The sequence below is a fragment of the Tenrec ecaudatus genome, chromosome 16, assembly GCF_050624435.1.
Source record: "Tenrec ecaudatus isolate mTenEca1 chromosome 16, mTenEca1.hap1, whole genome shotgun sequence".
Taxonomy (NCBI): domain Eukaryota; kingdom Metazoa; phylum Chordata; class Mammalia; order Afrosoricida; family Tenrecidae; genus Tenrec; species Tenrec ecaudatus.
Window position 1 is genome coordinate 28,754,541 of NC_134545.1, and position 24,614 is coordinate 28,779,154.

General features: G+C 57.7%; 3 protein-coding genes across 4 annotated transcripts in view; 2 read left to right on the forward strand and 1 right to left on the reverse strand.

The window, feature by feature from the left end:
• The first annotated feature begins 743 nt into the window (after positions 1-743).
• Positions 744-14,889, forward strand: TFIP11 (tuftelin interacting protein 11). The gene is made up of 12 exons (XM_075535007.1): positions 744-831; positions 3,114-3,331; positions 4,262-4,415; positions 4,814-4,970; positions 6,172-6,299; positions 7,729-7,881; positions 9,983-10,617; positions 10,977-11,145; positions 11,700-11,943; positions 12,272-12,414; positions 12,924-13,089; positions 14,455-14,889. The coding sequence occupies exons 2-12, from the start codon at positions 3,123-3,125 to the stop codon at positions 14,808-14,810; spliced, it is 2,514 nt and encodes an 837-aa protein (XP_075391122.1). The 5' UTR covers positions 744-831; positions 3,114-3,122; the 3' UTR covers positions 14,811-14,889.
• On the reverse strand, positions 14,855-22,547 carry SRRD (SRR1 domain containing). Its single transcript, XM_075535008.1, has 7 exons — positions 22,377-22,547; positions 20,719-20,759; positions 18,758-19,017; positions 18,572-18,670; positions 16,507-16,661; positions 15,847-15,892; positions 14,855-15,495 (listed from the first exon to the last, which is right to left on the reverse strand). Exons 1-7 carry the CDS (start codon positions 22,538-22,540, stop codon positions 15,244-15,246), a joined length of 1,017 nt encoding a protein of 338 aa, XP_075391123.1. The 5' UTR covers positions 22,541-22,547; the 3' UTR covers positions 14,855-15,243.
• Positions 22,548-22,724: 177 nt separating this feature from the next.
• Positions 22,725-24,614, forward strand: part of HPS4 (HPS4 biogenesis of lysosomal organelles complex 3 subunit 2) — a 30,439-nt gene continuing 28,549 nt past the window's right edge. For both annotated transcript variants that reach the window (XM_075535129.1, XM_075535130.1), the window contains exon 1: positions 22,725-22,813. The gene's annotated coding sequence lies outside the window, so the exon portion shown is untranslated. The remainder of the gene's footprint in view (positions 22,814-24,614) is intronic.

The window sequence follows — 24,614 nt, forward strand, 5'->3', positions numbered from 1 at the left end:
TAGGGGTCCGAGCTATCTCGTTGGCATGTAACAACAAAGATAGGGGAGCCACCGCTGTGGTCTTCCTTCTGTCCATTTGAGGTCCATGTACCCTCAAATGGTCCCCTTACTGTCACACAGCAGGGCCAGCAGTTCCAATCTACACATGGCTCTGGGGGAGAAGGTGAGGCTGACTGCCCGTTCACTAAAGACTTACCATCTGGAAAACCCCGGAGAGCAGTTCTACGTCTCGAGAGGCTGGAGGAATCGGAATTGGAATGGACTAGATAGCAGTGGGGATCCCATGAGCTAATCGTAGATCCTCACAAAACACATTTAGACTCTGACTGGCCAAGGAGCCTGCTGTCAGCGCCATGGGCGCATGGCTGGAAGCGCAGGGTGGCAGGGACACCAGCAAGCTGGAAAGGCACTCCGTGGCCTCTTGGAAGTATCGGTTGCCTTTCTACTATCTCAAAATATCTCACTGCCATCCAGGTCAATTCCCATCAGTGACCCTGTAGGGCGAGCAGAATTGCCTCCGAGGTCCCAGGATTGGGACTCCTCCCGGGACTGCCGCCCTCGGAGTGTCCGGTGGTCTCAAACAGCTGCCCTTGCGGCTCACAACCCAAAGCCTGACCACTCCGCTCCCAGGGCTCCCAGGTAGTTCCGTTTCACCACGTCAGAGCCCGACACGCTCTAACGTCGTTGCCATGGCAGCAGAGCGCCCGCGCGGGCCGCATGCGTCATTTCCGGCGCGCCGCTCACTTTACGCTTCCGGGTTCCGGACACCCGGAGAGGCACTTGGCCAGCGCAGCGAAGGCAGCACTCTCCTGCCCGCGGGGTTTTGCCTTGGTGAGTGGAGGCCGGGAGTGGGGATCGGGCTGGTGGTGAGGGAAGGGCGGCCCTGCGCTCCACGCCCCGCCCGGCCCCAGATCCGGTTCGTAGATGGCGCTGCTGAGGCCCGAGTGGCCCGGCCGCTCGGAGGGGGACCGTTGCCGGGCCCAAGTGGAGAACGCGGGCCTCCTCCGTACAGCCTGCACTGTTGGTGATGGAGTCGGGGTCACGGTGTTCGTTGGCCTTGCCAACGAGTGTCCGGCTGCGCTGATGCTTAGGGTCTAACTGGCCCGAAGTGTCCAACGAAAGCTTCACCCCGAGCATGCTGCACCTGGTGACTTCCCTGAGACTCACCGTGGCTCTGCCCAGGAGCCAGCCGTGTCATTTCCCCCGGGAATCGGGACGTGTCAACCCGCCCCCACACACCACCAACGCGAACATTTGCCCCCTGCGGGCACCCGGGGAGCTTGCACCCGAAGCTAGGAGCAGAAACCCTAGCAGGGAGGAGCCGTCTGATGAAGCCCTGCCGAGTTTAGCAGGCTGCTAGTGGACGCGGCCAGCGACTGGTTTCCCAGGCCTTGTCACTGGTGGAATGTATTACCGTGGGGTCCACCGGCTGCCACCACTCCCCTGGCAGGTTGCCATACCGGTGGTTGCTGTATTGCTGTGACGCGAGAAGCTTTGTCCCTGCTATTTCAAAGCAGGCACAGGACGGGGTGGGTGAGGGGAGGGGGTGTTCTGTCGTGCATACGGCCTCCATAAGTTGGACCCAACCCGTCTGCACCCAGTGACAATGTCATACATGTGGCACGGAGTACCTGTTGGAGCGGAGATTTAAACCTGACTTTTTATTTGTTGGTTTTATATTTTCCCTTCTTTCGTTTATAGTTTTAAGTGATTTTTAAGCTCGCTATTGCTTCAGTTCTAATTTCTGAGACTGGAATAGTCGCTAACCTCCATTTAAGAAAGAGAGAGCCCTGGGAAAGGTGGGAGCCTGGTCCTGTCCACATACCCCTGAACCAACAGGGCTGCTGCCTTCCCCCTCATCGGGAAGAAAATGCTGGCTTATAAACTCATCCAATCATTAGCTCTTGAAGAAGCTTTCTCTCTCTTTGTCTTGTGTGCTTCGATTGCTGTCAATTCCCCTCGCATAACTGCTTTTGCTGTGTGCCAAAGGTTTTGGTATGTTGTATTACCATTCTCATTTGTCTTAAGGAATTTCTTAATTTCATGACTCATTTCATTCATTACCCAGTCTTTTTAAAGTAGTATGTTGTTCAGTTTGTTCTTTCTTTTATTTTTTATTTATTTTATTTATTTATTTTTGTTCTTTCTTTTATTTTTTAAACATTTTATTAGGGGCTCATACAACTCTTATCACAATCCATACATATACATACATCAACTGTATAAAGCACATCTGTACATTCTTTGCCTTAATCATTTTCAAAGCATTTGCTCTCCACTTAAGCCCTTTGCATCAGGTCGTCTTTATTTTTCGCCCTTCCTCCCCGTTCCCCCCTCCCTCATGAGCCCTTGATAATTTATAGATTATTTTGTCATATCTTGCCCTATCCAGCGTCTCCCTTTACCCCCTTTTCTGTTCCTTCATATATGTTCTTTCTGATGTTGATTTTCAAGTAGTTTATTTCAGAAAGCACCTCTTCCCCTTAAAAAATCACCCCCGAGCCCATGCACAGACCAAATACAATAACAGAAAATGAAAAAAATCCTTATGAAATCTGGGGTGCAGGAAGGAAGGTGGAGTCTGTCCACCCAGTTTCTGGTGCAATACTATACGAAGGGGCTTCCTGGTGTTCCTGAAGAAAAACATAAAGGAATTGCAAGCAAAGGGGATTTCTCCATTAACTTTGGGGGTCCCCACAGAGCACAGGTGTGTCTTGCTGTTTTTGTGTGGCTCTGATGTAGATGAGGGTGAGTTCCTCGATGTTGACCAGGACAGAGCAGTGCAGGCTCTTGTGAGAATCATATAGGTGATTCAATGAACTTAACCTTTGCTTTGACCTGTGGTAGAACTGGTGGTTTTCTGAGATCCGGGTGGGTGGTGGGTGGAACTTCAGAAAGTCCCTGGAAAAACGGAGTTAAAAGATCCTGGCATTTTTTCCAGGGTCTTTTTGAAGCCTCCTCGGGTGTGTTGCCTGCCCGCTTTCTTGAACAATAACCACGACTTTCACAGACGTTGGCCTCTTGCAGAGGTTCTGAAAGCAGCAAGGAGCGGCCTCCCGGGAAGCCCCCCACCGGCCCTCCCTCACAGACTCTGTCTTTGCCCCTCCCTTCAGCGGTTGGCCATGTCACTGTCCCACCTGTACCAGGACGGGGAAGGCCACATGGAGGAAGATGAGGACGAACACGAGAACTTCGAGGTCACCGACTGGGACCTGCAGAATGAGTTCAACCCCAACCGGCAGCGCCGCTGGCAGACTAAGGAGGAGGCCACCTACGGGGTGTGGGCCGAGCGAGACTCAGATGAGGAGAGGCCCAGCTTTGGAGGCAAACGGTACCGGCGGCATGGGGAGGGGCCCTCCGGCTGCATAGGACTGCGGGAGGGTACCACGTAGAAGGTACCCACAAAGCCTATTTCTCAGGTCAGGTCAGACGGCATCAGCCAGGCAGGACTGGGTTCCTCTGCCAGCAGGATGTTTCTCTTCTACTGTTCCTACTACCCAGCTGCTGTGTAGGGAGCTAGGCCTTGCCTCCTCCCGCTCCCTGACTTGTGGGTAAACCTCACGCAGACCTGCAGGGAGCCTAGTATCGGCTGTGTGCCTGGGTGGGGTGGTCAGGACAGGTCTCTAGAGGAGGGGCCCTGGAGCTGAACAGAGACTATAACTGGGATGGAATGAGAAGCCAAAAAATGTATTGCCCTTGTGTCCGTTCTGACTCATAATAACCCCCTTGTGAGTTTCTGAGACTGCCAGTCTATAGAAATGGGAGGCCTTTGGTGGGAGGCAGTGGGGTGAGGTGGAGAGAGGGGAGGAGAGGGGTCTGTAGGGGCCTGAAGGGCGTGGGGGAGAGGGAGTCTGTTCGGAGATGAGAAGGTACATTAGCTGGTGTGCCTTGAGCGTGGGGCTCCCATGGGAGAGGGGCCTTCAGGAGGAGCCCAGGTCAGCAGTGTACAGAGGCTGTGGGAGTGCCAGAATTTCCTTCCCTGCCTCCAGCTCTGAGCCAAGTAGAACATGGATGAGGGGGCCCTGTTCCTCTAAGGACACAGGGTGATCCCAGGGGTCCTCTTCCCAATGCTCTTGGCAGTACCAGTAGGAAAACCCATCCTTGTAGAGGTGGGTCTGTGCATGACTGCCCGTGTAACTGACTGTCTGCCCCTTTACAAGTGGGTTCCACGAGGCACCATCTCAGAACGGTGGTGGTGAGGGTTTCTTCTAGAAGGGTTGGGACTTCATGGGTCCGGGGGTGCTTTATGTCTGTGCTACAGAGCCCGGGACTACTCAGCGCCTGTCAGCTTCATAAGCGCGGGGCTCAAGAAAGGGGCGGCCGAGGAGGTGGAGCTGGAAGACTCTGATGAGGAGGAGAAGCCCGCTAAGCAGGAAGACTTCCCCAAGGACTTCGGGCCCAAGAAGTTAAAAACGGTAGTCCTTATGACCACAAGGGGATCTTAGGCCCGGGGCGGCAGAAGGCGCTTGGCCAGTTCCCCCAAGGTGTGTGGTGCTGTGGTCTATGTCCGTACCTGACGCCCCTCACAGGCTGGGCTCCTGTGCTGCTTTCCCCAGTGGCTGGGGCTGGCCGCCTGGCCAGCTCCTATCAGTCCACTTCCTTCTCTTCCTGCCACCAAGTCAATTCCTACTCACAGATCCCTTTAGGATGTAGGGTTTCCGAGACGGTGACTCTCCAGGAGTAGAAAGCCTTGTCTTTCTCCTGAAGAGGGCGGCTGGTTTCCAACTGCTGCCCTTGTGGCCTGCTAGGGCGCCTCCTTACACGCTTGTTTATTTTTCCCAACAATCCAGCCCAGGCTTCTCTTCCTCTCCAGGGCGGCAATTTTAAACCCAGCCAGAAGGGCTTCGCGGGAGGAGCCAAATCGTTCATGGACTTTGGCAGCTGGGAAAGACACACGAAGGGGATCGGTCAGAAGCTGCTGCAGAAGATGGGCTACGTCCCTGGCAGGGGCCTCGGGAAGAACGCACAAGGTATCTGTTGCCTTCCTGCCCCTGCCCAGAGGCTTGGGTGAGGGGGGGGGTTGTGGTGGGGGTGGGGGGTGTCTGCCGGCATGGTGGGTTACATGTTGGACTGCTAACTAGGTCAGCAGTTCAAAACCATCAGCTAACCATCAGGAGAAAGAAGAGGCATTCTACTCCCAGACCATGCTCCCGTGTGGGAGACCAAAGGGACAGTTTTCCCCAGAATTGACTGGATGGCAGTGAGTTCAGTATAGACTATCTCAAGGGGCCTTAGTGGCCGGTGGGCTAGACCTTGAGCTGCAAGGTCAGCGGCTCAAACCCAGGGAGAAAGAGGAGGCTTTCTGCTCTCATAAAGAGTTGCAGCCTGGGAAAACCCACAGGGGCCGTTCTACCCTGTCCTGCAGTAACGCGATGGCAGTGGATCTGGGTTCATGTGCTATGTCCTCAGACAGTCGCTGGACAGATGTTGGCACCAGTGTCCCCGACTGCTCTGCGTTATGTACAATGTCAGTGTCCAGGTAGACCTGAGAGCAGCACTCACCGTGAGCCAGGACCTGCCCGTGGATAACTGCTTGCACAACATCCCAGTCCTGGAATGTTTCCCAGAGTGCAGCCGGGCACTCAGCGGCACCTGCTTGCAGGATCTGCCAGGGGCTGTTGGATGCCTGGGCAAATTAAGAGAACCTTAGAATCAGCACACTCGCCGTGTGACTGCTGGAGGCTTCCAGACCACTGGGAAAAGCGCACTGCCACCTTCCATCCCACCTCACAGCCACCCTGTAGGACGGGAGAGATCTGCGGATTCCGAGACCGGAACTCCTGATGGGAGGAGCATGCCTCATCTTTCCCCCCTGAAGCGGCCGGTGGTTTCAAACTGCTGACTTGGCAGTGAACAGCTCAATCCATAGCCACTACACCCCAAGGCTCTTCTTGCAGCGAATGCAGCTCCTAGTTGGGAATGAGTGTCTTCCTGCTCCTTAGACATGCTTTCCGGCGAGCGTGACCCATTAAGGAAGGCGGTGCAGCGGGCTGTGTCCTGGGAATGTGGAGGAGCTCAGCGGTTCGAAGTCACATGGCAGAGAACTGTCCTGTTTCATTCAGCCCTGAGCCCTGCGTTACCACGTTCAAGAGTGTGGCTCCCCCCGCCGCCGCCACCCCAGAGACTTTGCCTGCTGCTCTGATGGGACCTGACTCCCTCTCTTGTGACTAGGTATCATCAACCCGATTGAAGCCAAGCAGAGGAAGGGCAAGGGGGCTGTAGGGGCCTACGGCTCGGAGCGCACCACACAGTCGCTGCAGGACTTCCCCGTGGTGGACTCGGACGAGGAAGCCGAGGAGGTAAGGCCCTGCTCGGCCGGGGCAGGCTGCCTTTTCACATAGGGGCTGTTCCTTCCTCCATTTGGTCACTCATGCATTTGTTCGCCCACCCAGCTGTCTGAGAGCTTTCTGCCCCACTGCTGCCTGTCGGGCTTGGCTGGGTGTGCTACGACCAACATCCTCCAGCAGGCAAATCCTGGAGCAGAGGTTACAGAAGGCTGAGGGCGAAGGTGGATGGGAAATGGGAGTGGGTGGAGGCAGCGGTGCGCCCTGTTGCAGTTGAGCAGGGTGATGAGAGAATATGTCTTTGCTCCATTGGGACCTAGCCACCCCCCAGCCTGAGGTTACCCTGGCAAGAAGCCGGCTCAGCCTGCGAAGGGGATGGAAGTGGCCCGAGAGGAGGTGGGCCTCAATGTTTTGGTTCTAGGCCTTCATGCTAAGTGCTACAGGGCACCGTCTCCTTCTCCTGGCCGAGATGAGGCGCGTCAGAGACAGCCACGGGCGCTTCCTGCGCTGTTGGGCCTGGGTGATCGGGCTCACTGCCTGCTCTTGGCATCAGGGTTCTTGGCGAGCCAAGGCTGACGCAACGGAGTGGTGGGGACCACGGCAACGAGGCCACAAGTGTCCACCCAGCGTCCAGTGGGCCTTGCCCTGAAAGCATGTGGTCTCAATGTCACCTCCGCCACTGGGAAACCCAGGATGCATCTTTCATTTATCCTGAGAAAAACAGCTGCTTTCTGGAGCTGGGTGAACACAGCCACTGTCCCAGTCCACGCCTGGCCCCAGCTCTGTCCCATCCTCCGTCCCACGCTCGCCTCCCTGGCTGTTGAGCTTCCCACAGAACGGTCGGTTTGCAAGCCCCAAATGTCCACGAGGTCTTGGCCTTGTGGTTCTGGGGTCCGCCCCCTCCCTCTATGGGTCATGACAACCTAGGTTTCGTGTTTATTTTTCTTAAGAAACCTTGTATCTTGTAGACCTTGTTTTCCGGGAGGCCCACTTAAAGCTAGCTCTGGCTCCCCACTGGTGGACACTCCACCTGCATTAGCTTCTCCCTCCCAACCTCATCCCTGGGCCACGGTGTGCCTGCCGCAGCCACCTTGTCTGGAAAGGTGGGCAGGGCACCCAGTGGCTTTCGGGTCTATGAAGCGATTGGCCGCTAACCAGAATGTTGGTGGAGTGGCTCTGCAGGAGAAAGGCCTGGCTGTCTCTTCCCACAAAGACTAATCTCGCAAACCCCAGGGGACAGTTTTGCTCAGTCACGTGGGCTGGCTAGGCGTCCAAAATGGATCTACCTGCAGCCAACAACAGGGCACACTGCTTAGCGCCCGGTGCGAATGCTAACGGCTGCTGGGTCCTGCTCATTGCCTCCCGGCCCACCAGCCGTGGAGAGGGCCTCTTTTTGGGGGGTGGTCACCTCGTGATTGCAACTGACAACACCCCTGCAATTCAGGAGTTCCAGAAGGAGCTGAGTCAGTGGAGGAAAGACCCCAGCGGCAGCAAGAAGAAGCCCAAGTACTCCTACAAGACCGTGGAGGAGTTGAAGGCCAAGGGCAGGGTCAGCAAGAAGCTCACAGCCCCGCAGAAGGAGCTGTCTCAGGTCAAGGTATGGGGGCGCCCTGAGGGGGCGGATGGATAGGAAGACACGGACGTGACCATGTGCTCCAGAGTCAGTCCCTGGACACGTTCGAAGGGCTCCGTGTGTTCCCCTCATGGCACTCACTCACCCCCATCGGGAGCTGGTCTGACTGCATCCCGCACCCTGCAGGGCAGCCATGTGGGGAGCCCAGTCAGCGGTCTCCTGACAGCCCTGTACTTAAGCAGGCAGGCTGCCTAGGCCTCAGCTGTCCAGGTAGTGACCTAACCCCTACCTCGAGCTCATGCTTTGGGCTCCAGCGCCTGAAGGGGTCTCATTTGAAGTCCTTACCACACTGCCTTCTGGGAAGCCAGACTGACACACACACACCCACACCACCCCCCCGAGACTGATGCACATCCAACCATGCGGGCGCTCGCTGCTCTTTCTGTCAGAGCTACGATTCAGTCCCTGGACTGACTGGACGGTCCGGCTCCGCAGCCAGAGAACAGTGGGGCAGTGTTCCAGCTCTGAGCAGCACCTGTGGAAGCGCAGCTCCTACCACCTGTGGGCGGTGCTCTTGCACACCTCCTCAGGAATACGCTTGGCTCCATTTGAGTCACCAGCTGTTCCTGGGGAGAAAGGTGGGCCTGTCTACTCCTATAAATATTGTCGGAAACCCACAGAGGCAGCTCTCCCGTGTCCTATAGGATCCATGTGAGCCAGGATCCACTGGATGGCAGGGAGTTTGGTATTTTCCAGTCTCCTGAGCGGGGCTTCAAAAAAGGTCAAACAGTGGCTTGCAAGTCCACTCGACAGAGCAGCCGGTTCAGAAGGGAATAGTGACCCCAAAGGGGTCAACTTTTTTATTACTACTATTTTTGATGCATTTGTGTGTGTGTATGGGGGGGGGGGCTGCATTTCAGACCATCAACTCTGCATTCAATAGTTCAAACCCTACTCCTCCACCCCCCGCCCGATTTCTCTTCTCCCTCTTGTGGCCCTCCCGTTCACCCTTTCAGCCACAGTCAACATCTGTCAACCTTCTGGTTCAAAGGGGTCACTGGTAGATTTTCTCAAAGGACCCAGGACAGTCAGGGTAGGAAACCGCATGGAGGACCCAGCAGGCCAGGAACGTTGAGTTGAGGAATCTCTCTGCCAGTCCTAGCAGTGCCCATTGCCCCTCTTGAAGGTTGGCAAGGACTGCCTTAGGACTTCACTGGACAACATGACACCACCCAAGCCCCAGCCCTGATCGCCCCTTTGGACGTCTTTGGCTAAAACCTGAAGGGCAATGAAAAGGAACACAGTGTGCGTCCCTTGAGGGTGACCCTTGAGGGTCCCTTGGGGGGCGAGGGTTGTCCATCAAAAAACACAGAGTTCTACAGGGAAGGGTTTAAAAAACCCAAACTCAACTGTCATCAAGTCAATGCCAACTCACAGCGACCCTACAGGGCTCTTCATGGAAGTAAAAAGCCTCCTTTCTCCTGCGGAGCGGCTGGTAGACTTGAACTACTGACCTTGAGATGGGCAGCCCCTGCCTTCAGAAGTGGACTGACCAGCAGGAGGGTCTGTGGAGACACAGCAGCTCCCTGTGTCTGTAGTGAAGAATCCCACAGTTTGGCCCCACAAGCAGAGAATGTTTTCACAGAGGCCCAGGCCCCACTGGGAGATGCTGTGCAGGAACTGGGGCTACAATGAGCCAAGTGTTGGGCTGTTGAGCCCACCAGCTGAGACTCTGCTCCCAGAAAGCCTCACAGGTGGCAGGGAAGCCCCAGGAAGCTCTTAGAGTTGAATGAGAACCGAGGAATCTGAGTTCCCTGATTGTCCCTCCCGCCATTCTAATGCTGCTGTCTCGGGGTCACACTTTTAAATCAGGGGTGACAGTCACATTTTAGATGTGTAATCTGCCTGCAAATACCCTTGAGTTTTCCCAAGGCAGTCTGACCCTGCGGTGTGTGCTGGCCATGTCCCCCGGCACTGAGGGTGCTGCTGCCCCACTGTGTGTCCCCCAAGTCCTCCGTCGCCTGGGCAGTGAGGGTGCTGCTTCGCTCGGCTCTCAGCTGGAGCCCGCAGGCATCCTCTCTTTCAAGGGTGCTGAGCAGGACCCCATGCCCCTCCCTCTCCTCAGGTCATAGACATGACCGGCCGGGAGCAGAAGGTCTACTACAGCTACAGCCAGATCAGCCACAAGCACAACATCCCCGACGATGGGCCACCCCTGCCCAGCCAGCTGCCGCCACCGCCTGGCAAGGAGGCCAAGGCCCCGGGCTTTTCCCTGCCGGAGCTGGAGCACAACCTGCAGCTGCTCATTGAGCTGACAGAGCAGGAGATCATCCAGAGCGACCGGCAGCTGCAGTACGAGCGCGACCTGGTGGTCACCCTGTCCCACGAGCTGGAACAAACGGCTGCGGCGCTGCGGCGCGAGGAGCGGGTGCTGGCCAACCTGGGCCGCGTGCTGGAGCTGGTGGAGGAGTGTGAGCGGCGCCTGCAGCCCGGCTGCACAGACCCGCTCACGCTGGCCGAGTGTGCCCGTGTCTTCGAGACCCTGCAGGACAAGTACTATGAGGAGTACCGCATGTCCGACCGCGTGGACCTGGCCGTGGCCATCGTCTACCCGCTCATGAGGGAGCACTTCAAGGACTGGGACCCCCTCAAGGACTGCACGTTTGGCACCGAGATCCTTGCACGCTGGAAACGCCTCCTGGAGAACGACCAGATCCTGTCCCACGGCGGCCAGGACCTCTCGGCGGATGCCTTCCACAGGTAGCCGGGCAGGCAGGTGGGCAGGGCAGCCAGTGGCTGGGAGGCCGGAGGAGGTGGCTGCAAGCTGCGCCCCCACCCAGAGCAGCCCTCGGGTGGGCACAAGTGAGCACTCAGCACCAAGCATGGTGGGAGTTCAGGCCAGGCCCCACAGGGCCAGCAGGCCTGTGGTCTGGGGAGACCCCGTGAGGGCCACAGCAAGAGCCCGGGACTCGAGTCGGGGGTGGGGCCTGTGACCAGCGTGTTGATCCGACTCCACAGTCGGCTGCTCACTTGAACAGAGGTGGTTGCGGGGCGGCGAGGGCTGTTCCCAGAAACACCGCAGAGAAGGCCCCAGTCCCCTTCTCGTCCTCTCCCCACAGGCTCATCTGGGAAGTCTGGATGCCGTTGGTTCGGAACATCGTTGGCCAGTGGCAGCCAAGGAACTGTGAACCGATGGTGGACTTCCTGGACAGCTGGGTGCACATCATCCCCGTGTGGGTCCTGGACAACATCCTGGACCAGCTCATCTTCCCCAGGCTGCAGAAGGAGGTGAGGCAGGGCGGGGCCCCTGCTGGATTAGAGCAGCTGCTGGGGGATGGATGGTGTGCGTGCATGCTGGTGGCGGGGGGTCATAAAGATGTGTAAAGCAGCCTTTTCCCCCAAGCCCCCTGGCAGCGTTCCCACCTGGATTAAACCTCTGGAGAACCCCCTCCAGGGGCACGAGGAGCCTTGACAGACGGCGAGCACTGGAAAGGGGAATGGAGGTGGAAATCGAAGTCTTACTTCACTAACTCTCCCTCAATGTGTTCTAGTTATGTTTCCTGCTTCCTTTTGGTTGAGATTTGATTTTGTAATTATCATTGGGGGCAGGTGGGTATGAAATCCAGGCTAGGTAGATGGCAGGGGAGGGAGGGCAGTCCTGAGAGCGTATGGATGAAGGAGGGGTGTGACGCCCACACAGCTCTGTAACAAATAGGACTAGGCCTCCGGGATGAGTGGCCCTGAAGCATGGGACCGCGGCCCTCTCGGGGCCCAGCAAGGCCTCCTCCCGTGTGGCCCTCAGCCTGACCTCCCGGGCCGTGCTGCCCCTGCCCTGCCCCCAGGTGGAGAACTGGAACCCGCTGACGGACACGGTGCCTATCCACTCGTGGGTGCACCCCTGGCTCCCGCTCATGCAGGCGCGGCTGGAGCCGCTCTACTCGCCGATCCGCAGCAAGCTGGCCAGCGCCCTGCAGAAGTGGCACCCCAGCGATGGCTCGGCCAAGCTCATCCTGCAGCCCTGGAAGGAGGTCTTCACCCCTGGCTCCTGGGAGGCCTTCATGGTCAAGAACATCGTGCCCAAGCTGGGTAAGCGCGGCAGGCAGCCAGACCACTGACCTCTGGGAAGAAGCCGTGTGCCCAGGGTGTCTCATCTGGGGAGGGTGCCATTCCAAGGCCGAGCACGTTGACTCACAGCCCGCCTGGGAGGCTCCACCGTCGGCATCGGCCATGGCCTGCTTTTGGTCTCAACATTTGAGCTGGAAACAATGTGTGAGAGTGACTGCCTCAGAGGCTTCAGAGGGTCCCTGAGCGCAGGTGGGAAGCCACCCCCTGGTGAAGGGGTGCTGGTCTCCTGGGTGTGTGGGTGGGGTGGGGGGTGGTGCCGGGCACTGAGCCTGGGCTGCTTCTCTTGCAGGGATGTGTCTCGGGGAGCTGGTCATCAACCCGCACCAGCAGCACATGGATGCCTTTTACTGGGTGCTGGACTGGGAGGGCATGCTCTCCGTCTCCAGCCTCGTTGGCCTGCTTGAGAAGCACTTCTTCCCCAAGTGGCTGCAGGTGCGTGGGGCTGTAGCTGCCCACCCTGTGCTGTGCTCTGGCGCCCCTCGTGCCGCGGCTACAGCGGCCGCACTGGGACTGTTTGGGCGCAGTCACAGATTTACCAGACTGACCCCACGACCTGCCCTTCAGGGCCAGACGGAAGGACTGTAAGCCTCAAACCCTAGGTAGCGGCTGGTTCTGCTCTGTCCCCACTGTGAGTTAGAGTGATCTCCGTGACATGGGGTTTGGGTGGCTGATAGGAGTCCTGGTGACATGGTGGTTAAAGCGCTCCGTCATGCATTAAACGGTTGCAGATTCAAGCCCAGCAGCCATGGCACGGGAGAAAGGGCTTGCTCCATGCAGACTGAGTCTGGGAAGTCCTGTCCGCCAGCCACTGAGCTGGGAGGGGCTCGATGGCGGTAGGGTGGGAGCCCCTGGAAGCATGCCAGCAGCTTCAGGTGGGGACTTGGCTGGCGCCTGCTGCCCCTTGAGTGCAAGTGGCCATGGTCTGTGTCTGGTGGTGGCAGGTCCTGTGCTCCTGGCTGAGCAACAGCCCGAATTACGAGGAGATCACCAAGTGGTACCTGGGCTGGAAGTCCATGTTCTCGGACCAAGTGCTGGCCCACCCGTCTGTCAAGGACAAGTTTAACGAAGCGCTGGACATCATGAACAGGGCCGTGTCCTCCAATGTCGGTGAGTGCCACATTCTGGCATGGTCCGTGTTCGGCAGGACACTTGTGATGCGGATCAGGGTCCCTCTAACCAGTGTGCCTCTGCATAGAGGTCTTCTCCAGGGACAACGTGCCAAGTGCTCGAGACAAAGTCTTAGCCCCTGGCTGCCACTGGCAGGGTTGCGTTCCCGATGGCAGAGGCTGGGTGGCTTCAGTCTCCAGCCTGGCCCCTGAGCAGGAGGAAGCAGCTTGTTGGCTGCAGGGCACTCGGGGAGGGAGTGTTTGAGTCCTATGTGCTAGGGCTGGAGTCTCTAGCAGTCGTGACTGTGGTGGCTCTGTACCCAGAGCAGCTGTGTTCCAGTTGGGCCCTCAGCCCGTGTGGCTCTTACGTGAGCAAAGCACGGTGGTTTCAGGTGCCACTGAGTCAGCTCCAACTCAGTAACCCTATGTGACATAGAACAGAACACAGTGCGGCCTGGGCCGGGCCACGCTTTGTCGTTGCTGGATCGGAGGAAATTGTTGAAACCGCACCAGTCCATCTCCACAGGGCCTTCCTCTTTCTCGCTGCCCCTCCCTTCTGACGACATGTCCAAAGTCTGAGAGTCAGCCACCATCTTTGCCTCTACGGAGCACGCTGGCTGTTCTTCTTCCAAGACAGCTAGGTTGGTTCTGGCAATATGGTAGTTCTCCTGTTGGGGAGCACCACGCCGTCTCCTGTGTGCCTGTATCTGAGGCCAGCCTTGACCACTAGGTAATTCTCAGCATTTGTCACGGAAGCATAGTGTCCCCCTCGATGTCACAGATAAGCGACCAAGCGCTCCCCCAGGGTCGCCCAGCTAGGGTGGCAGTGGGATCTGGGTCCATGTGTCTAGCACTTAGTAGCCTGTTGAAGGAAAACAACAGACAATTGTAGGCGATGCATTTCTAGTCCATGACAGAGAAGGACCTTAGCCAGGCCGGCTGACACCGACCGCAGCAGCGGGCGCTAGCAGAACGGTCGTTTGCAGCCTGCTGCACTGGGCAGTGCTGTGATGGGTGTGGGGCCATGGGGAGTTGGAAGTGACCCCACGGCTCTCACAACAGCACGTTTCCTGTAGACCAAGTCCCAGTCCTAGCTCACAGGTCGGCCCGTGGGCCAGGGCCTGCTGAGTGCTTTGCACAGCGAAGTTCAGGACGGTGGCTGCCCCAGTACTTAGCCCCATCTACCCCACCCCCTGCTCCCACCCCGGTCTGAGATGGGGGCCTTTCAACAACCCCCTGGTGACAGAGGGATAAAGTATCTTCAGGCCTGGCTGTCCTGGCGTCAGCCCAGGTGGCCTGCTGTGGTGCCCTGCACCTCGGGTTCGAGGGAGAGTCGACTCAAGCCTGCCGTCTGTGTCCCTCCCAGGCGCCTACATGCAGCCCGGGGCCCGGGAGAACATTGCCTACCTCACCCACACCGAGCGGAGGAAGGACTTCCAGTACGAGGCCATGCAGGAGCGGCGTGAGGCCGAGAACATGGCCCAGCGCGGCATTGGCGTGGCTGCCAGCTCGGTGCCCATGAACTTCAAGGACCTCATCCAGACCAAGGCCGAGGAGCACAATATCGTCTTCATGCCGGTCATCGGCAAGCGGCACGAGGGGAAACAACTCTACACCTTCGGCCGCATCGTCATCTACATTGACCGCGGGGTGGTGTTCGTGCAGGGCGAGAAGACCTGGGTGCCCACCTCCCTGCAGAGCCTCATCGACATGGCCAAGTAGATTGTGAGGGCGGGGCTTCCAGGACTGCCAGGTACCCACCCCCCCGCCCCACCCCCAGGAATAAATGTGCGCCACGTGAGCACCCCAGGGCTGAGGTCGGTCTGTTCAGGCCATCTGGAGTCAGCAAGCTGATGGTGCCCCTTTATACCTGGACATGGTGTGCATGTTGGAGCCCTGGTGACGGCATGGGTTACACATTGGATTGCTAACCACAGGGTGGGCAGTTTGAACCCCCCAGCCACCCGGCAGGAGAGCGATGAGGGGTTCGATTCCTGTAAAGACACTCCCGCGAGCAGTCCTACAGGGTCATGAGGAGTCGGCAGGGACAAGACAGCAGTGATGGGCCGGGCTAGGTTTTCCATTTCTATGCTGAACATCCACCGTGCAGGACAGCTGAGTGGGGCTCATCCCAGTGCCGCCCTCTGGACGGAGTTCACAACCTCCCTGTCCACCCCACTGGCCCGTCTTCTTGGTCACACTGGCCACCACAGGAGCCTTTGGCCTCGTGCCTGATGATTTCCAGGCCCTCGCAGTCCTCATAGTCCGGCTCGTCCCGGAAGGCCCACGTGTCTGCCGAGAGCTGGCTGAGTCTGTGCGCTGGGAACCAGTGGATAGCGGTGTCGTTGAACACGTCCATGTACCGCGACGTCTCGGGCAGTGCGAGCTCCTCCAGGCCGCTGATGACCTGAGCGGGAACAAGCACGGGGTGGGAGAGAGCCCGGAGCCTGCCCTCCACCCCATGCTCTCCTCCTGAGAAGACACAGCAGGGCCCGCACAGCTGTGACACCAAGGGTGAAGGGTGCACCATGGGGAGCAGGCTTAGTGTGGTGGGAGGGGGAGGAAGGCGATGTCACCCTGTCTCCGCGTAGCCCTGGTTCCATCCTCCTAATTCTTCCCAGTTCGACCCAACAGGACTTTACCCGTGCCGGTGAGCAGCAGGGTGCAGGACAGGGCAGGGCCCAGTTCGCTTCGTCGGCCCTCCACATTATCACCCACCTTGGTCCCACCCATCCAACGCCTCTGTCCAAACCACTACCTTTGCAATGTAGGGATAATTCCGCTGCAGGATCCTGGTCAACAACCTAGTAAGTTAAAGGAGAAAGAAGCGAGGGTCAGCAGGCAGGAGACCTGACCAAGTCAGTCAGGAAACTTGGGGGCGGGGGGACGGGACGGTGACAAAGGGTAGAGCATGTTCTGCGGCCAATGGGACAAGAGTGCCAGTGACCGTGCCCAGTGCCCGTCCAGGGGGGAGGGAATGGGGGTGCGGTGAATGTGTAGCTGTCCGGGAAGCCCCCAGGTGAGTCAATCACAAAATGCCAAATATTGCCTAAATCCATTGTTTAAAAAATCAGATAAGTAAAGGATTTATGCCAGGAAAGACAAACACTGGTGGCTCTGGGGACGGTGGGGGTGGGGGTGGGTGCAGGCGGGTAAAGGGAGATGGTCAACTTGGGGGGAGGGAAAGCTCCAACAAGAGGCGGCAGCAATGATGCGCGCCACTGGGAGTGTGGTGGTTACTGGATGCGAACCTGGTGGGTCTGATTTGTAAACCCTCACCTGATTAACAATAAAGACTTTTATTAAAAACTCCTGGCTTCCTCTTGGGATCAGGCAAGGTCCCCAGTGCTCCTGCCCCCACCCTCTGGCTTGGTCACCGGCAGAAGCACCACGGGTGCCCTCAGGGCTCCAGCCTTACCTCTCCTGGAGTCCCCGGAAGCTGTTTCCGACAATGACCATCCTGGCCAGGGCGCCCACAGACCAGTTCCGCCACAGGAGGTTGTTATACAAAGCTGTCCCACAGTGGGGCATGTAGAAGACGGTGGGCTCGGTCCCCACAGCCCGCTTCCCTTCCTACAGAGATGGGGCGACACACTAGTGAGGGTGCAAGAGGCCAGGGCACAGGCCAACCGGGCCCCGCTGTCTAACAGGCAACCCCACCACGAGGCAGAACACAGACCACAAGGTCCCAAATGAACTGGGTTTGACGGCAGCGTGTCCGCTGTCAACACAGCACTGGCCAGACGCCGGGGCTACTGAGCCCCAGGCAGCCCCATGACGATGCTCAGCAACCTCCATGCTCTCATGTCCCTCCCCCACCAGAACCCAGTGCTGGGCTCGGCCACCTGGGTGAGAACCTCACGCCGCACATGCCTCAGCAGGGACAAAGGCCTCTGCGGCCACTCCTGCTCCACTCGTTCTGTGTCTCGACCCCCCACAGCTGCCGGCAACTTGGTCCTGTCCATCTGACAGACCTGCCAGACCCAGCTCTTGCCAGGAAACCCTCCTCTGGTCCCTGAGCAGGGCAGATCCCATACATCCCCTCCCCACAGCCCCTCCCAGGAGTCCTGGTGGCACATGGGTTAAGCACTGGGTAGGTAACCACGAAGTTGGCAATGCAACACCACCCCCTGCCTCTCAAGTATCGGAGGAAAAAGACGAGGCCACCTGCTCCCATAATGAGTTTCAATCTCGGAAACCCACAGGGGCAGTTCTACCCTGTCCTACAGGGTCACTGGGCATTAATCCTTGTGACAGCAGTGAGTCTGGACTGTGTCCGCTCCTCTCCCATGGCTTTGTGAAGAGCTTCAACCTCTATGTCCCACCCCTTTCACTGAACCACCAGCCTCGGGTGGGCCCGAGGACAAGGACCTATCGCAGGTGCTGAGAAAGAACAAGAGTGCTGGAAGGAAGTGACCACCCAATGGAAACTGGTGTCTCAAGTCAGTCTGGGGAGCTGGGCCGGGAGTCGCCAGCCGGCCCTGGGGCTTCTCTTTGCTCCCTCACTGCCTGAGTCGATGCTGACTCAGAATGATCCACTAGCACAAGGAAGACGTGCCCCTTTAGGTGTCCGAGACAGTCACTCCTTACGGGAGTAGAGGTGGCTTTCTCCTGAGCAGGTGGTTTCCAGCTGTTGACCTTGTGGATCGTAACCCAATGTATAAGCATGACACCAGCAGGGCTCCAGAGAACACTTGATTGTGCCCATGTGCCAGCTGTACACAGACCGAGAGGGACTTGTTCACACAGAACAAGGGAACCGTGGTCTATGTGTGAGAGGGCTAGATCCTTTCTCCTATTCTTTGACTCTGCACACTGAGGCGATCCTCATGAACCGCTGGGTCCTAGGCACTCGGCATCAGGATCGGAGGAAGGCTTATTAACAACCTGCGATACGCAGCTGGCCCAACCTTGTTCCTGAAATTGAGGACTCGAAGATCAAGAGGTGCAGGCTGAAGATGTGGGTTCTAGCTCATGGAGAGAAACACCCTCACAACCGGGCCTCTGAGCATCATCAGAATTAATGCAGACAAGATGGAACTAGTCAAGGGCTTCCCTGTGGATTCCCCATCAAGCAACCCTCAATGTGCTGGAGAGCAAGGCAGTCATTCTGAGGAGTAAGGCGCCTGACCCACGCCACGGCACTTTCAGCGGCCTCTTTGGTATGTGAGAGTCGGGCACCGAGTAAAGATCGGAAAAGAATGGATGCGTTTGGACTGTGGGCTGGTGGAGCACGTGGAGAGCACCCTGGGCTGCCGAGAGAACAAATCTGTATGTTGCCAGGAGCGACCACTCCTTGAAGCAAGACACCGCGCCTGGTAAAGCGCAGCGGTGGCAAGAGAGGAAGGCCCGCGGCGACATGCGACGATGGGAATCAAACGCGACAGCGACTGTGAGGGAGGGTGGCGCGGGCCGGGCCGCTCCCTGCACACGGGCTGGCAATGGCTTTGGTCAGCATCTCATAGCAGCCCTCGCCCACTTGCCTCATTCTCCTGGAGCACAGTCACACCCAGGGCATCCAGAACGGCAGTTTCAAGTTGGCTGAACAGAGGGTCATACACGCAGCAGCAGCTCCTGGGGATCTGCAGAAGGAAGGGCGGCAGGGGGACTCAATCCCAACGGTGTGCAGGCACCGCACAGAGAAGGCCAAGCGGAAGCTACGCGCTTACCTGGCACTCCTCCAGGAAAAGCAGCAAAAATGTTAGCTGGCTCCTGGCTATGGCGCACGTGGCAAAATTGCCCAGGCCGTAACACACACACTGCAAGGGGGGGGCTCTTCTGAGCAGGCTCTGCCCCGGGCTCCCGAGCTGGGCCACGTCCGCCTCGTCCGCCGAGGAGTGGAGATGCAGGTGTCCGAGGGCTTCTGAGAGAGGCCCCTCAGGGGCCTTCACTTGTTGCTGAAGTCTTGAGAGGCAGCTGTTGACGGTTTCTGAAAGTGCCAGGCCCACGTGTCATCCTGTGCGAAAGAGCCCAGGAAGACGTGCCCGACGGCCCAGGAGCTGGGCAGCTCAGTGAGGAACGACCTGCTACTGTGGAGCGCAGGCCGGGCACACGCAGCCACGCCTTTCAACTGGGAGAGGCCAGTGGCTCCTCTGGACTCCCACGCCCTACAACCTAGCCCAAGAGGATTTGGTTGGCAAAAGGTGTGCTTAGTTCAGTTTCCATTTCCGCCGAGATGCAGGCTGTGTTCTGAGGGACCTTTTGCAAAATTACTCGAAGAAAGGATGAGACCTAGATCTGGAATCATACTACATCACTGCCGCGGAGTGGATTCTGACTCATGGTGATCCTATAGGCCAGGCGTCCTCAAACTACAGCCCGCGGGGCACATGGGACCCGCCGAGGACATTGATCTGGACTGCCAGGTGTTTCCCCCCACCCCCCTTTTTTACTTCAAAATAAGATATGTCCAGTGTGCATAGGAATTTGGTCATAGTTTTTTTTTAAACTATAGTACAGCCCTCCAACGGGTCTGAAGGACAGTGAACTGGCCCCGTTTAAAAAGTTTGAGGAGCCCTGCTATAGGACAAGGTAGGACTCCCCCTGGGGGTTTCTGAGACTGTCACACTTTATCAGAGCAGAAAACCTCATCTGTCTCCTGAGTAGTGGCTGGTAACTTTGAACTGCTGACCTTGTGATTCGCAGCCAAACACATAACCACTATGCCACCTGGGCACCTGAACTCATACTAGGAATGACTGGAACAGCGGTTCTCAACCTGTGGGTCGCAACCCCTTGGTGGTGGGATGGGTGGAACGACCCTTTCACAGGGGTCGCCCGATTCGTAACAGTAGCAAAATTACAGTTATATAGAGTAGAGTCACCACAACATGAGGAACTGTGTGAAAGGGTCACGGCCCTAGGAAGGTGGAGCACCCCTGGGCTGGAAGGAGGAGGCTTTGCTGTGCGACCAATGATGAATGAGTGCCAAGACTAACAGGAGACACTCGGCGGTGGAAATGTTCTCGTACATGGCAGAGTTCTCTCATTCTCCTTTTGTTCCAGTAGAACCAGATTCTGTTGGACAAATCTGTAAGCACCACCTCTCCTCCCCCCTCCCCCCCGGGGCAAACAACCAAGCAAACCAAAAACCATGTAACAGTGTCATCTCTAGGGGTAGTACACCTGGCGCAGGGTTCTGAATCACTGTAACTAAGAAACAAACAAGGAAACATAAACCATCCTGGATGGAAGCGTCACTCCGGCAATGCTCATTCCAGCCACTGTGTGTACGGCAGCGTGGGGGTGGGGGAGGGTGGCTGGGAAAGGACACGGACACTAGGCGGAGGCCAAAGATCCGAGTAATCCTAAGTGACCACAGCAACGACAGCTTTCAATCTTTTGGTCCCCTGCCACAGTTAAGAACAGTGCCAGGCACTGAAGTGTCCCAATTAATTATCAAAACCAGACTAAGGGGATCTGCCTGCTAGGATTCGCATTCCAGATAAGCCGAGGGTCAGAGCTAAGTTAAAGGCCAAGACAGAGCCATAAAGAGGGCACCAGCATTAGAAGCCAGAGTCCACACTGCTGTGTGAAGCCAGCTGTCTCCAAGCGAGGGCTGGCCTCTCTTCTTTTTGCACAGGCCCGCCCAAATGCCCATCTCCTCACCTCGGCACCTGTTGGCACCCACCTCGTGCTGAACTCCAGAAATCAGAGAGAAGTAGGTCCTCCCTGTGGAGAAGAGGCAGTGTGAGTAATGCACATCCTTCTGCAGCTACCCTCCAAGAACTTGTCCCACCTGGAACGGGATGCCCTGAGGGGAGCAAGTGGATACTGGGCTGAGAAGCTCAGAGCCACAGCAGATCCCTAGGGACGCCTCAAGACAGGGACCTCCGTGGGCCTGGGATCAAGGCTGCTCTGTTGGCTGCTGTATCCTTGGTCCTCAACAGAGCTTGGCCCAAAGGCACAGTTCCAAATCCAGAGATTACATATGTAGATTTAGCGAGCCTTTCAGAAAAGTTTTTTCTTTTTGCCTCATCTAGAAAATAGGAATAAGAATTGGACTTATCATGGCAGGTGTGTGATCAAACAAACACACACGCAAAAACCAAAACTAGTTGCCATTGAGTCCGTGCTGACGGTGTAGAACTGCCCCTGTGGGTTACCAAGACTGTAACTTTATGGGAGTAGAAAGCTGTCCTTCTTTCCTCTGAGCAGCAGGTGGTTTTGAACTGCTGACCTTGCAGCTAGCACGACTCATAAGCACTACGCCCCAGGGCTCCTCACATTGTCCTAGAGCAGCGGTTCTCAACCAAGACACCCCTCCTCTATCCGTCTCCAGGTGGGTCCGCCCACATGCAGATACGCCTACAGACGAGTACCAGGCGTGAACACTGTTACCCATGGTACACCGTGCTTCAAGACAAAATTTCATTTACTTGTAATTAGAAATGAGTATGTCACAATATATTTCACAATTCACAAAGTTTTTTGATTAATCACTATGCTTTAATTGTGTTCGATTTGTAACAATGAAAATACATCCTGCATATCAGATATTTATATCATGCTTCATAACAGTATCAAAATTACAGCGATGAAGTAGCAATGAAAATAATTGTATGGTTGGGGGGGTCAGGTCACAACACGAGGAATTGTATGAAAGGGTCGCGGCACTGGGAAGGTTGAGAACCACTGTCTTAGAGCATCACTGAAAGTCAGAATGGACTCAGCGTCGGTGAGTGAGGGAGTACAGACAGAGCGATGAGAAGGGCACAGGGAGGATGGCTGCTGTTAGTTGCTGGCAAAGATGGAGGTGCGTGTGCAATACGTGTGCACAGCAGCACACTGTGGGCTTCCAGAAGCAGAGGGCCCGGCCTGGCCTCCAAGGAGCCCCTGGGAAAGTCATACTGTCCACCTTTCCCCCCACCATGGGGTGGGGAAGGAGGGTCCGGAATAACAGAGAGCTTGAAGCTCAGGTCTGGAAGTCTCGAGGACCCTGGGTTGAAGTCTGGGGCCACATCTTGTTCGGGTCCCTTTGCCACTCGTGCTCCTTGCTTCCCAGTGTGGCTGCCATGTGCAAAACGGGCAAGGCTTGTGACAAGTCTGGGCCCGTGCCAAGCACATCGCAGCCACTCAATCAACGGATGTTTGTAACAAACACGACAATCACCCGGTGGTCCCAGGTGAGAAGAAAACGGGGGCACAAGGAGATGGTGCGCTTGCTGCAATCGGAATGGAAAGAATACCATTTCTGGGGGGCCCGGGGTGCGCTCGTTACCGTCCGCTAAGTAATCCCTCAAACTTCTCCCCACTCTCCGGATGGGAAGGTGGACGGGTCGCACTCACCTGGCCTCTCGGAGGCGGCAAAGGACGCTCGTCAAGTCGGGCTCCCCCTTGGCCTCCGGGTGCCCGGCAGCCGCCTGTCGCCGGCCCCTCCGCCGCGCAGCCGAGCGCCCTTTCCGCGGAAGAGCCGCCTGCCAGGCGTCCGGCGCTAGGGCCGCCGCAGCCATCGCTGCCGACGTCATCAGTGCGCGTCGCGCTCGGCCGCGCGTCCTCGCTGCGCGCCCCGGGGCCCGCCTCTGCGCGCGCTGCCGTCGCCGCCGACGTCACCAGTGTCCGTCGCGCTCGGCCCGCGCGTCCTCGCCGCGCGCTCCGAGGCCCGCCTCGGCGCGCGCTGCCGTCGCCGACGACGTCATCAGTGCGCGTCGCACTCGGCCCGCGCGTCCTCGCTGCGCGCCCGGGACCCGCCTCCGCGCGCGCTGCCGTCGCCGACGCGTCCGCAGGTACTGGGCAGTGGGCGTCGGCCCTCTCCTTGCCCGCTCCTGAGGTGGCGGACCCCCAGCCCCAGGCTGCCCTCCTGCCCCGGAGGGGAGGCAGGGTCCTGCGACTTGGTTCCGCGCTGTCCAGTCTCCTTAGGCGGCTCCTGGTGACTTCCTGACCTTACTGGGGGCAGCGGGCGGGACCCGGGCGGCTCCTGGGCCCACCCAGTGGCGCAGAGTCTTGAGCGTTGCTCTGCTCACCCACTCGGTGGGCAGCTGGGACCCACCAGATGCTCCCCGAGCAGAAGATGAGGCATCTGCTCTCGGCACGATGTAGAGCCCCCGACACCCCTTCGAGGGGGCTAGGAGTGACCGTGGACTGGCGGGCAGTGAGCTTAACCAGAGTAAATGCCCTGGTCTCAGCAGGGTCCTCGCTGGGCTGCCCACGGGAAGACGGGTGGTTCTATTCTAACTCACCACCCTCTCCTCTGGAGAAAGAAGAGGCAGCTTGTCCAGTAGAGAGAGACGGCCTTGGAAACCTCCAGGGGCAAGTCTCCTCTGCTCAATGGGTTGCTACGGGTTGGAGTCCACTCGATGGCAGTGGACTCCCGTCCCCTGTCCTATCAGGGCCACTCCCAACACCGGCCTTTCGGCACTTCTTTGCAAGCCCCTTGTGGACTCTTTCGGGCCATTACTGTCACTTCCCATGCTGCCAGAGGCACATTAGGTAGGGCACATCCCACCGCCCACCCCTACTCCAGGGCCATCTCTGGCGCTCCAGGGGACCCAGCTATCCGAGAACAAAGGACATGAGGGCTGCGGTGGCTGCTGCGGTTGGCACCAGGAGCCCCGGCATTTGTACCCACTTGTTCCATGGACAACCTCGAGCAAGGTGGGCCACTGCCATTGGGGAGATTCTCATTTCTGGCAACCCTGTAGAACAGACAAGAACTACTCTTGGGTTTCTGAACCTGTGGGTCTTTACAGGAGCAGACAGCCTCATCATACCAACCAGGTTACAATTAGCATGTCAGCACCTAACCCTCTGCGCCACCAGGGCTCCTCCACTTGCTTAGAGCCGAGGAAAGACAGGCGTCTGGACAGGCGAGTGTCAGTGACTGCGCAGGGTCCCCTCTGCGGTCCCCTCTCCACAAATGAGCTTGTGTTCTGGGGCTTGTGTTCATCTGTGGGTGGCTGGGCAGTGGGGTGAGGAGCTAGACCGTGCTGCTGGGAACGTGCACTTTGCAGAGGGGCAAGGGGCATGCAGTCTGAAGTGCCCCAGGGGTGTCCGGAGGAAGGCTTCCTCATAGTTTTTGTGTTTTCCTGGGAGGTGTTGCTCCAGGCCAGAGAGTGGAGGTCCCTAGGAGGCCATTTCCATTTTGGCGTGGCTAAAAGAGGGCTCCCCGGGTGGTGTAAACCCTGGGCACCTCCGTGACGGGTTAGCAAGTTGAACCCCGCACCAGTGGGGTACCTCAAAAGAAAGGCCTGGCCACCTGTTTCCAGAAAGATTACAAGCTTGTAAGCTTTCACGGAGCACAGGTCTCCCTGCCCCATACGGGTGTCGTAGCCACATGGGCTTCCCAGCTGGTCTTTGGTTTGCCTCTGGCTTGGCTTCGGGCAAGAAAATCTGTGTCATGTCAGGAAGACTGAGGCAGTGTGTGGGGTTTGGGTGGCGAGTTCAGAGGGTGAGGGTTGGAGGCAGTGCCACCAGGGTCCCTTCCAACTCAGCGCCCTAGGATGCTCGGCATGAGCTTGAAGGCGATGTGACCACCTTCTCTTTGGAAGTTCTCCCAGCAGTGGAATCCTGGCAGTTCTTTAATTTGGG

What these genes read in the sequence shown, in the direction of transcription:
- TFIP11 (XM_075535007.1), top strand. Translation starts at nt 3,123, where the DNA reads ATGTCACTGTCCCACCTGTACCAGGACGGGGAAGGCCACATGGAGGAA. An exon ending in CCTCGGGAAGAACGCACAAG is followed by an intron (nt 4,971 to 6,171) that starts GTATCTGTTGCC and finishes TCTTGTGACTAG; the next exon opens with GTATCATCAACCCGATTGAA. An exon ending in GGCCGTGTCCTCCAATGTCG is followed by an intron (nt 13,090 to 14,454) that starts GTGAGTGCCACA and finishes TGTCCCTCCCAG; the next exon opens with GCGCCTACATGCAGCCCGGG.
- SRRD (XM_075535008.1), bottom strand. Translation starts at nt 22,540, where the DNA reads ATGGCTGCGGCGGCCCTAGCGCCGGACGCCTGGCAGGCGGCTCTTCCG. An exon ending in CTGTGCTCCAGGAGAATGAG is followed by an intron (nt 16,662 to 18,571) that starts GCAAGTGGGCGA and finishes CCATCTCTGTAG; the next exon opens with GAAGGGAAGCGGGCTGTGGG. An exon ending in TTCCGGGGACTCCAGGAGAG is followed by an intron (nt 15,893 to 16,506) that starts GTAAGGCTGGAG and finishes TTAACTTACTAG; the next exon opens with GTTGTTGACCAGGATCCTGC.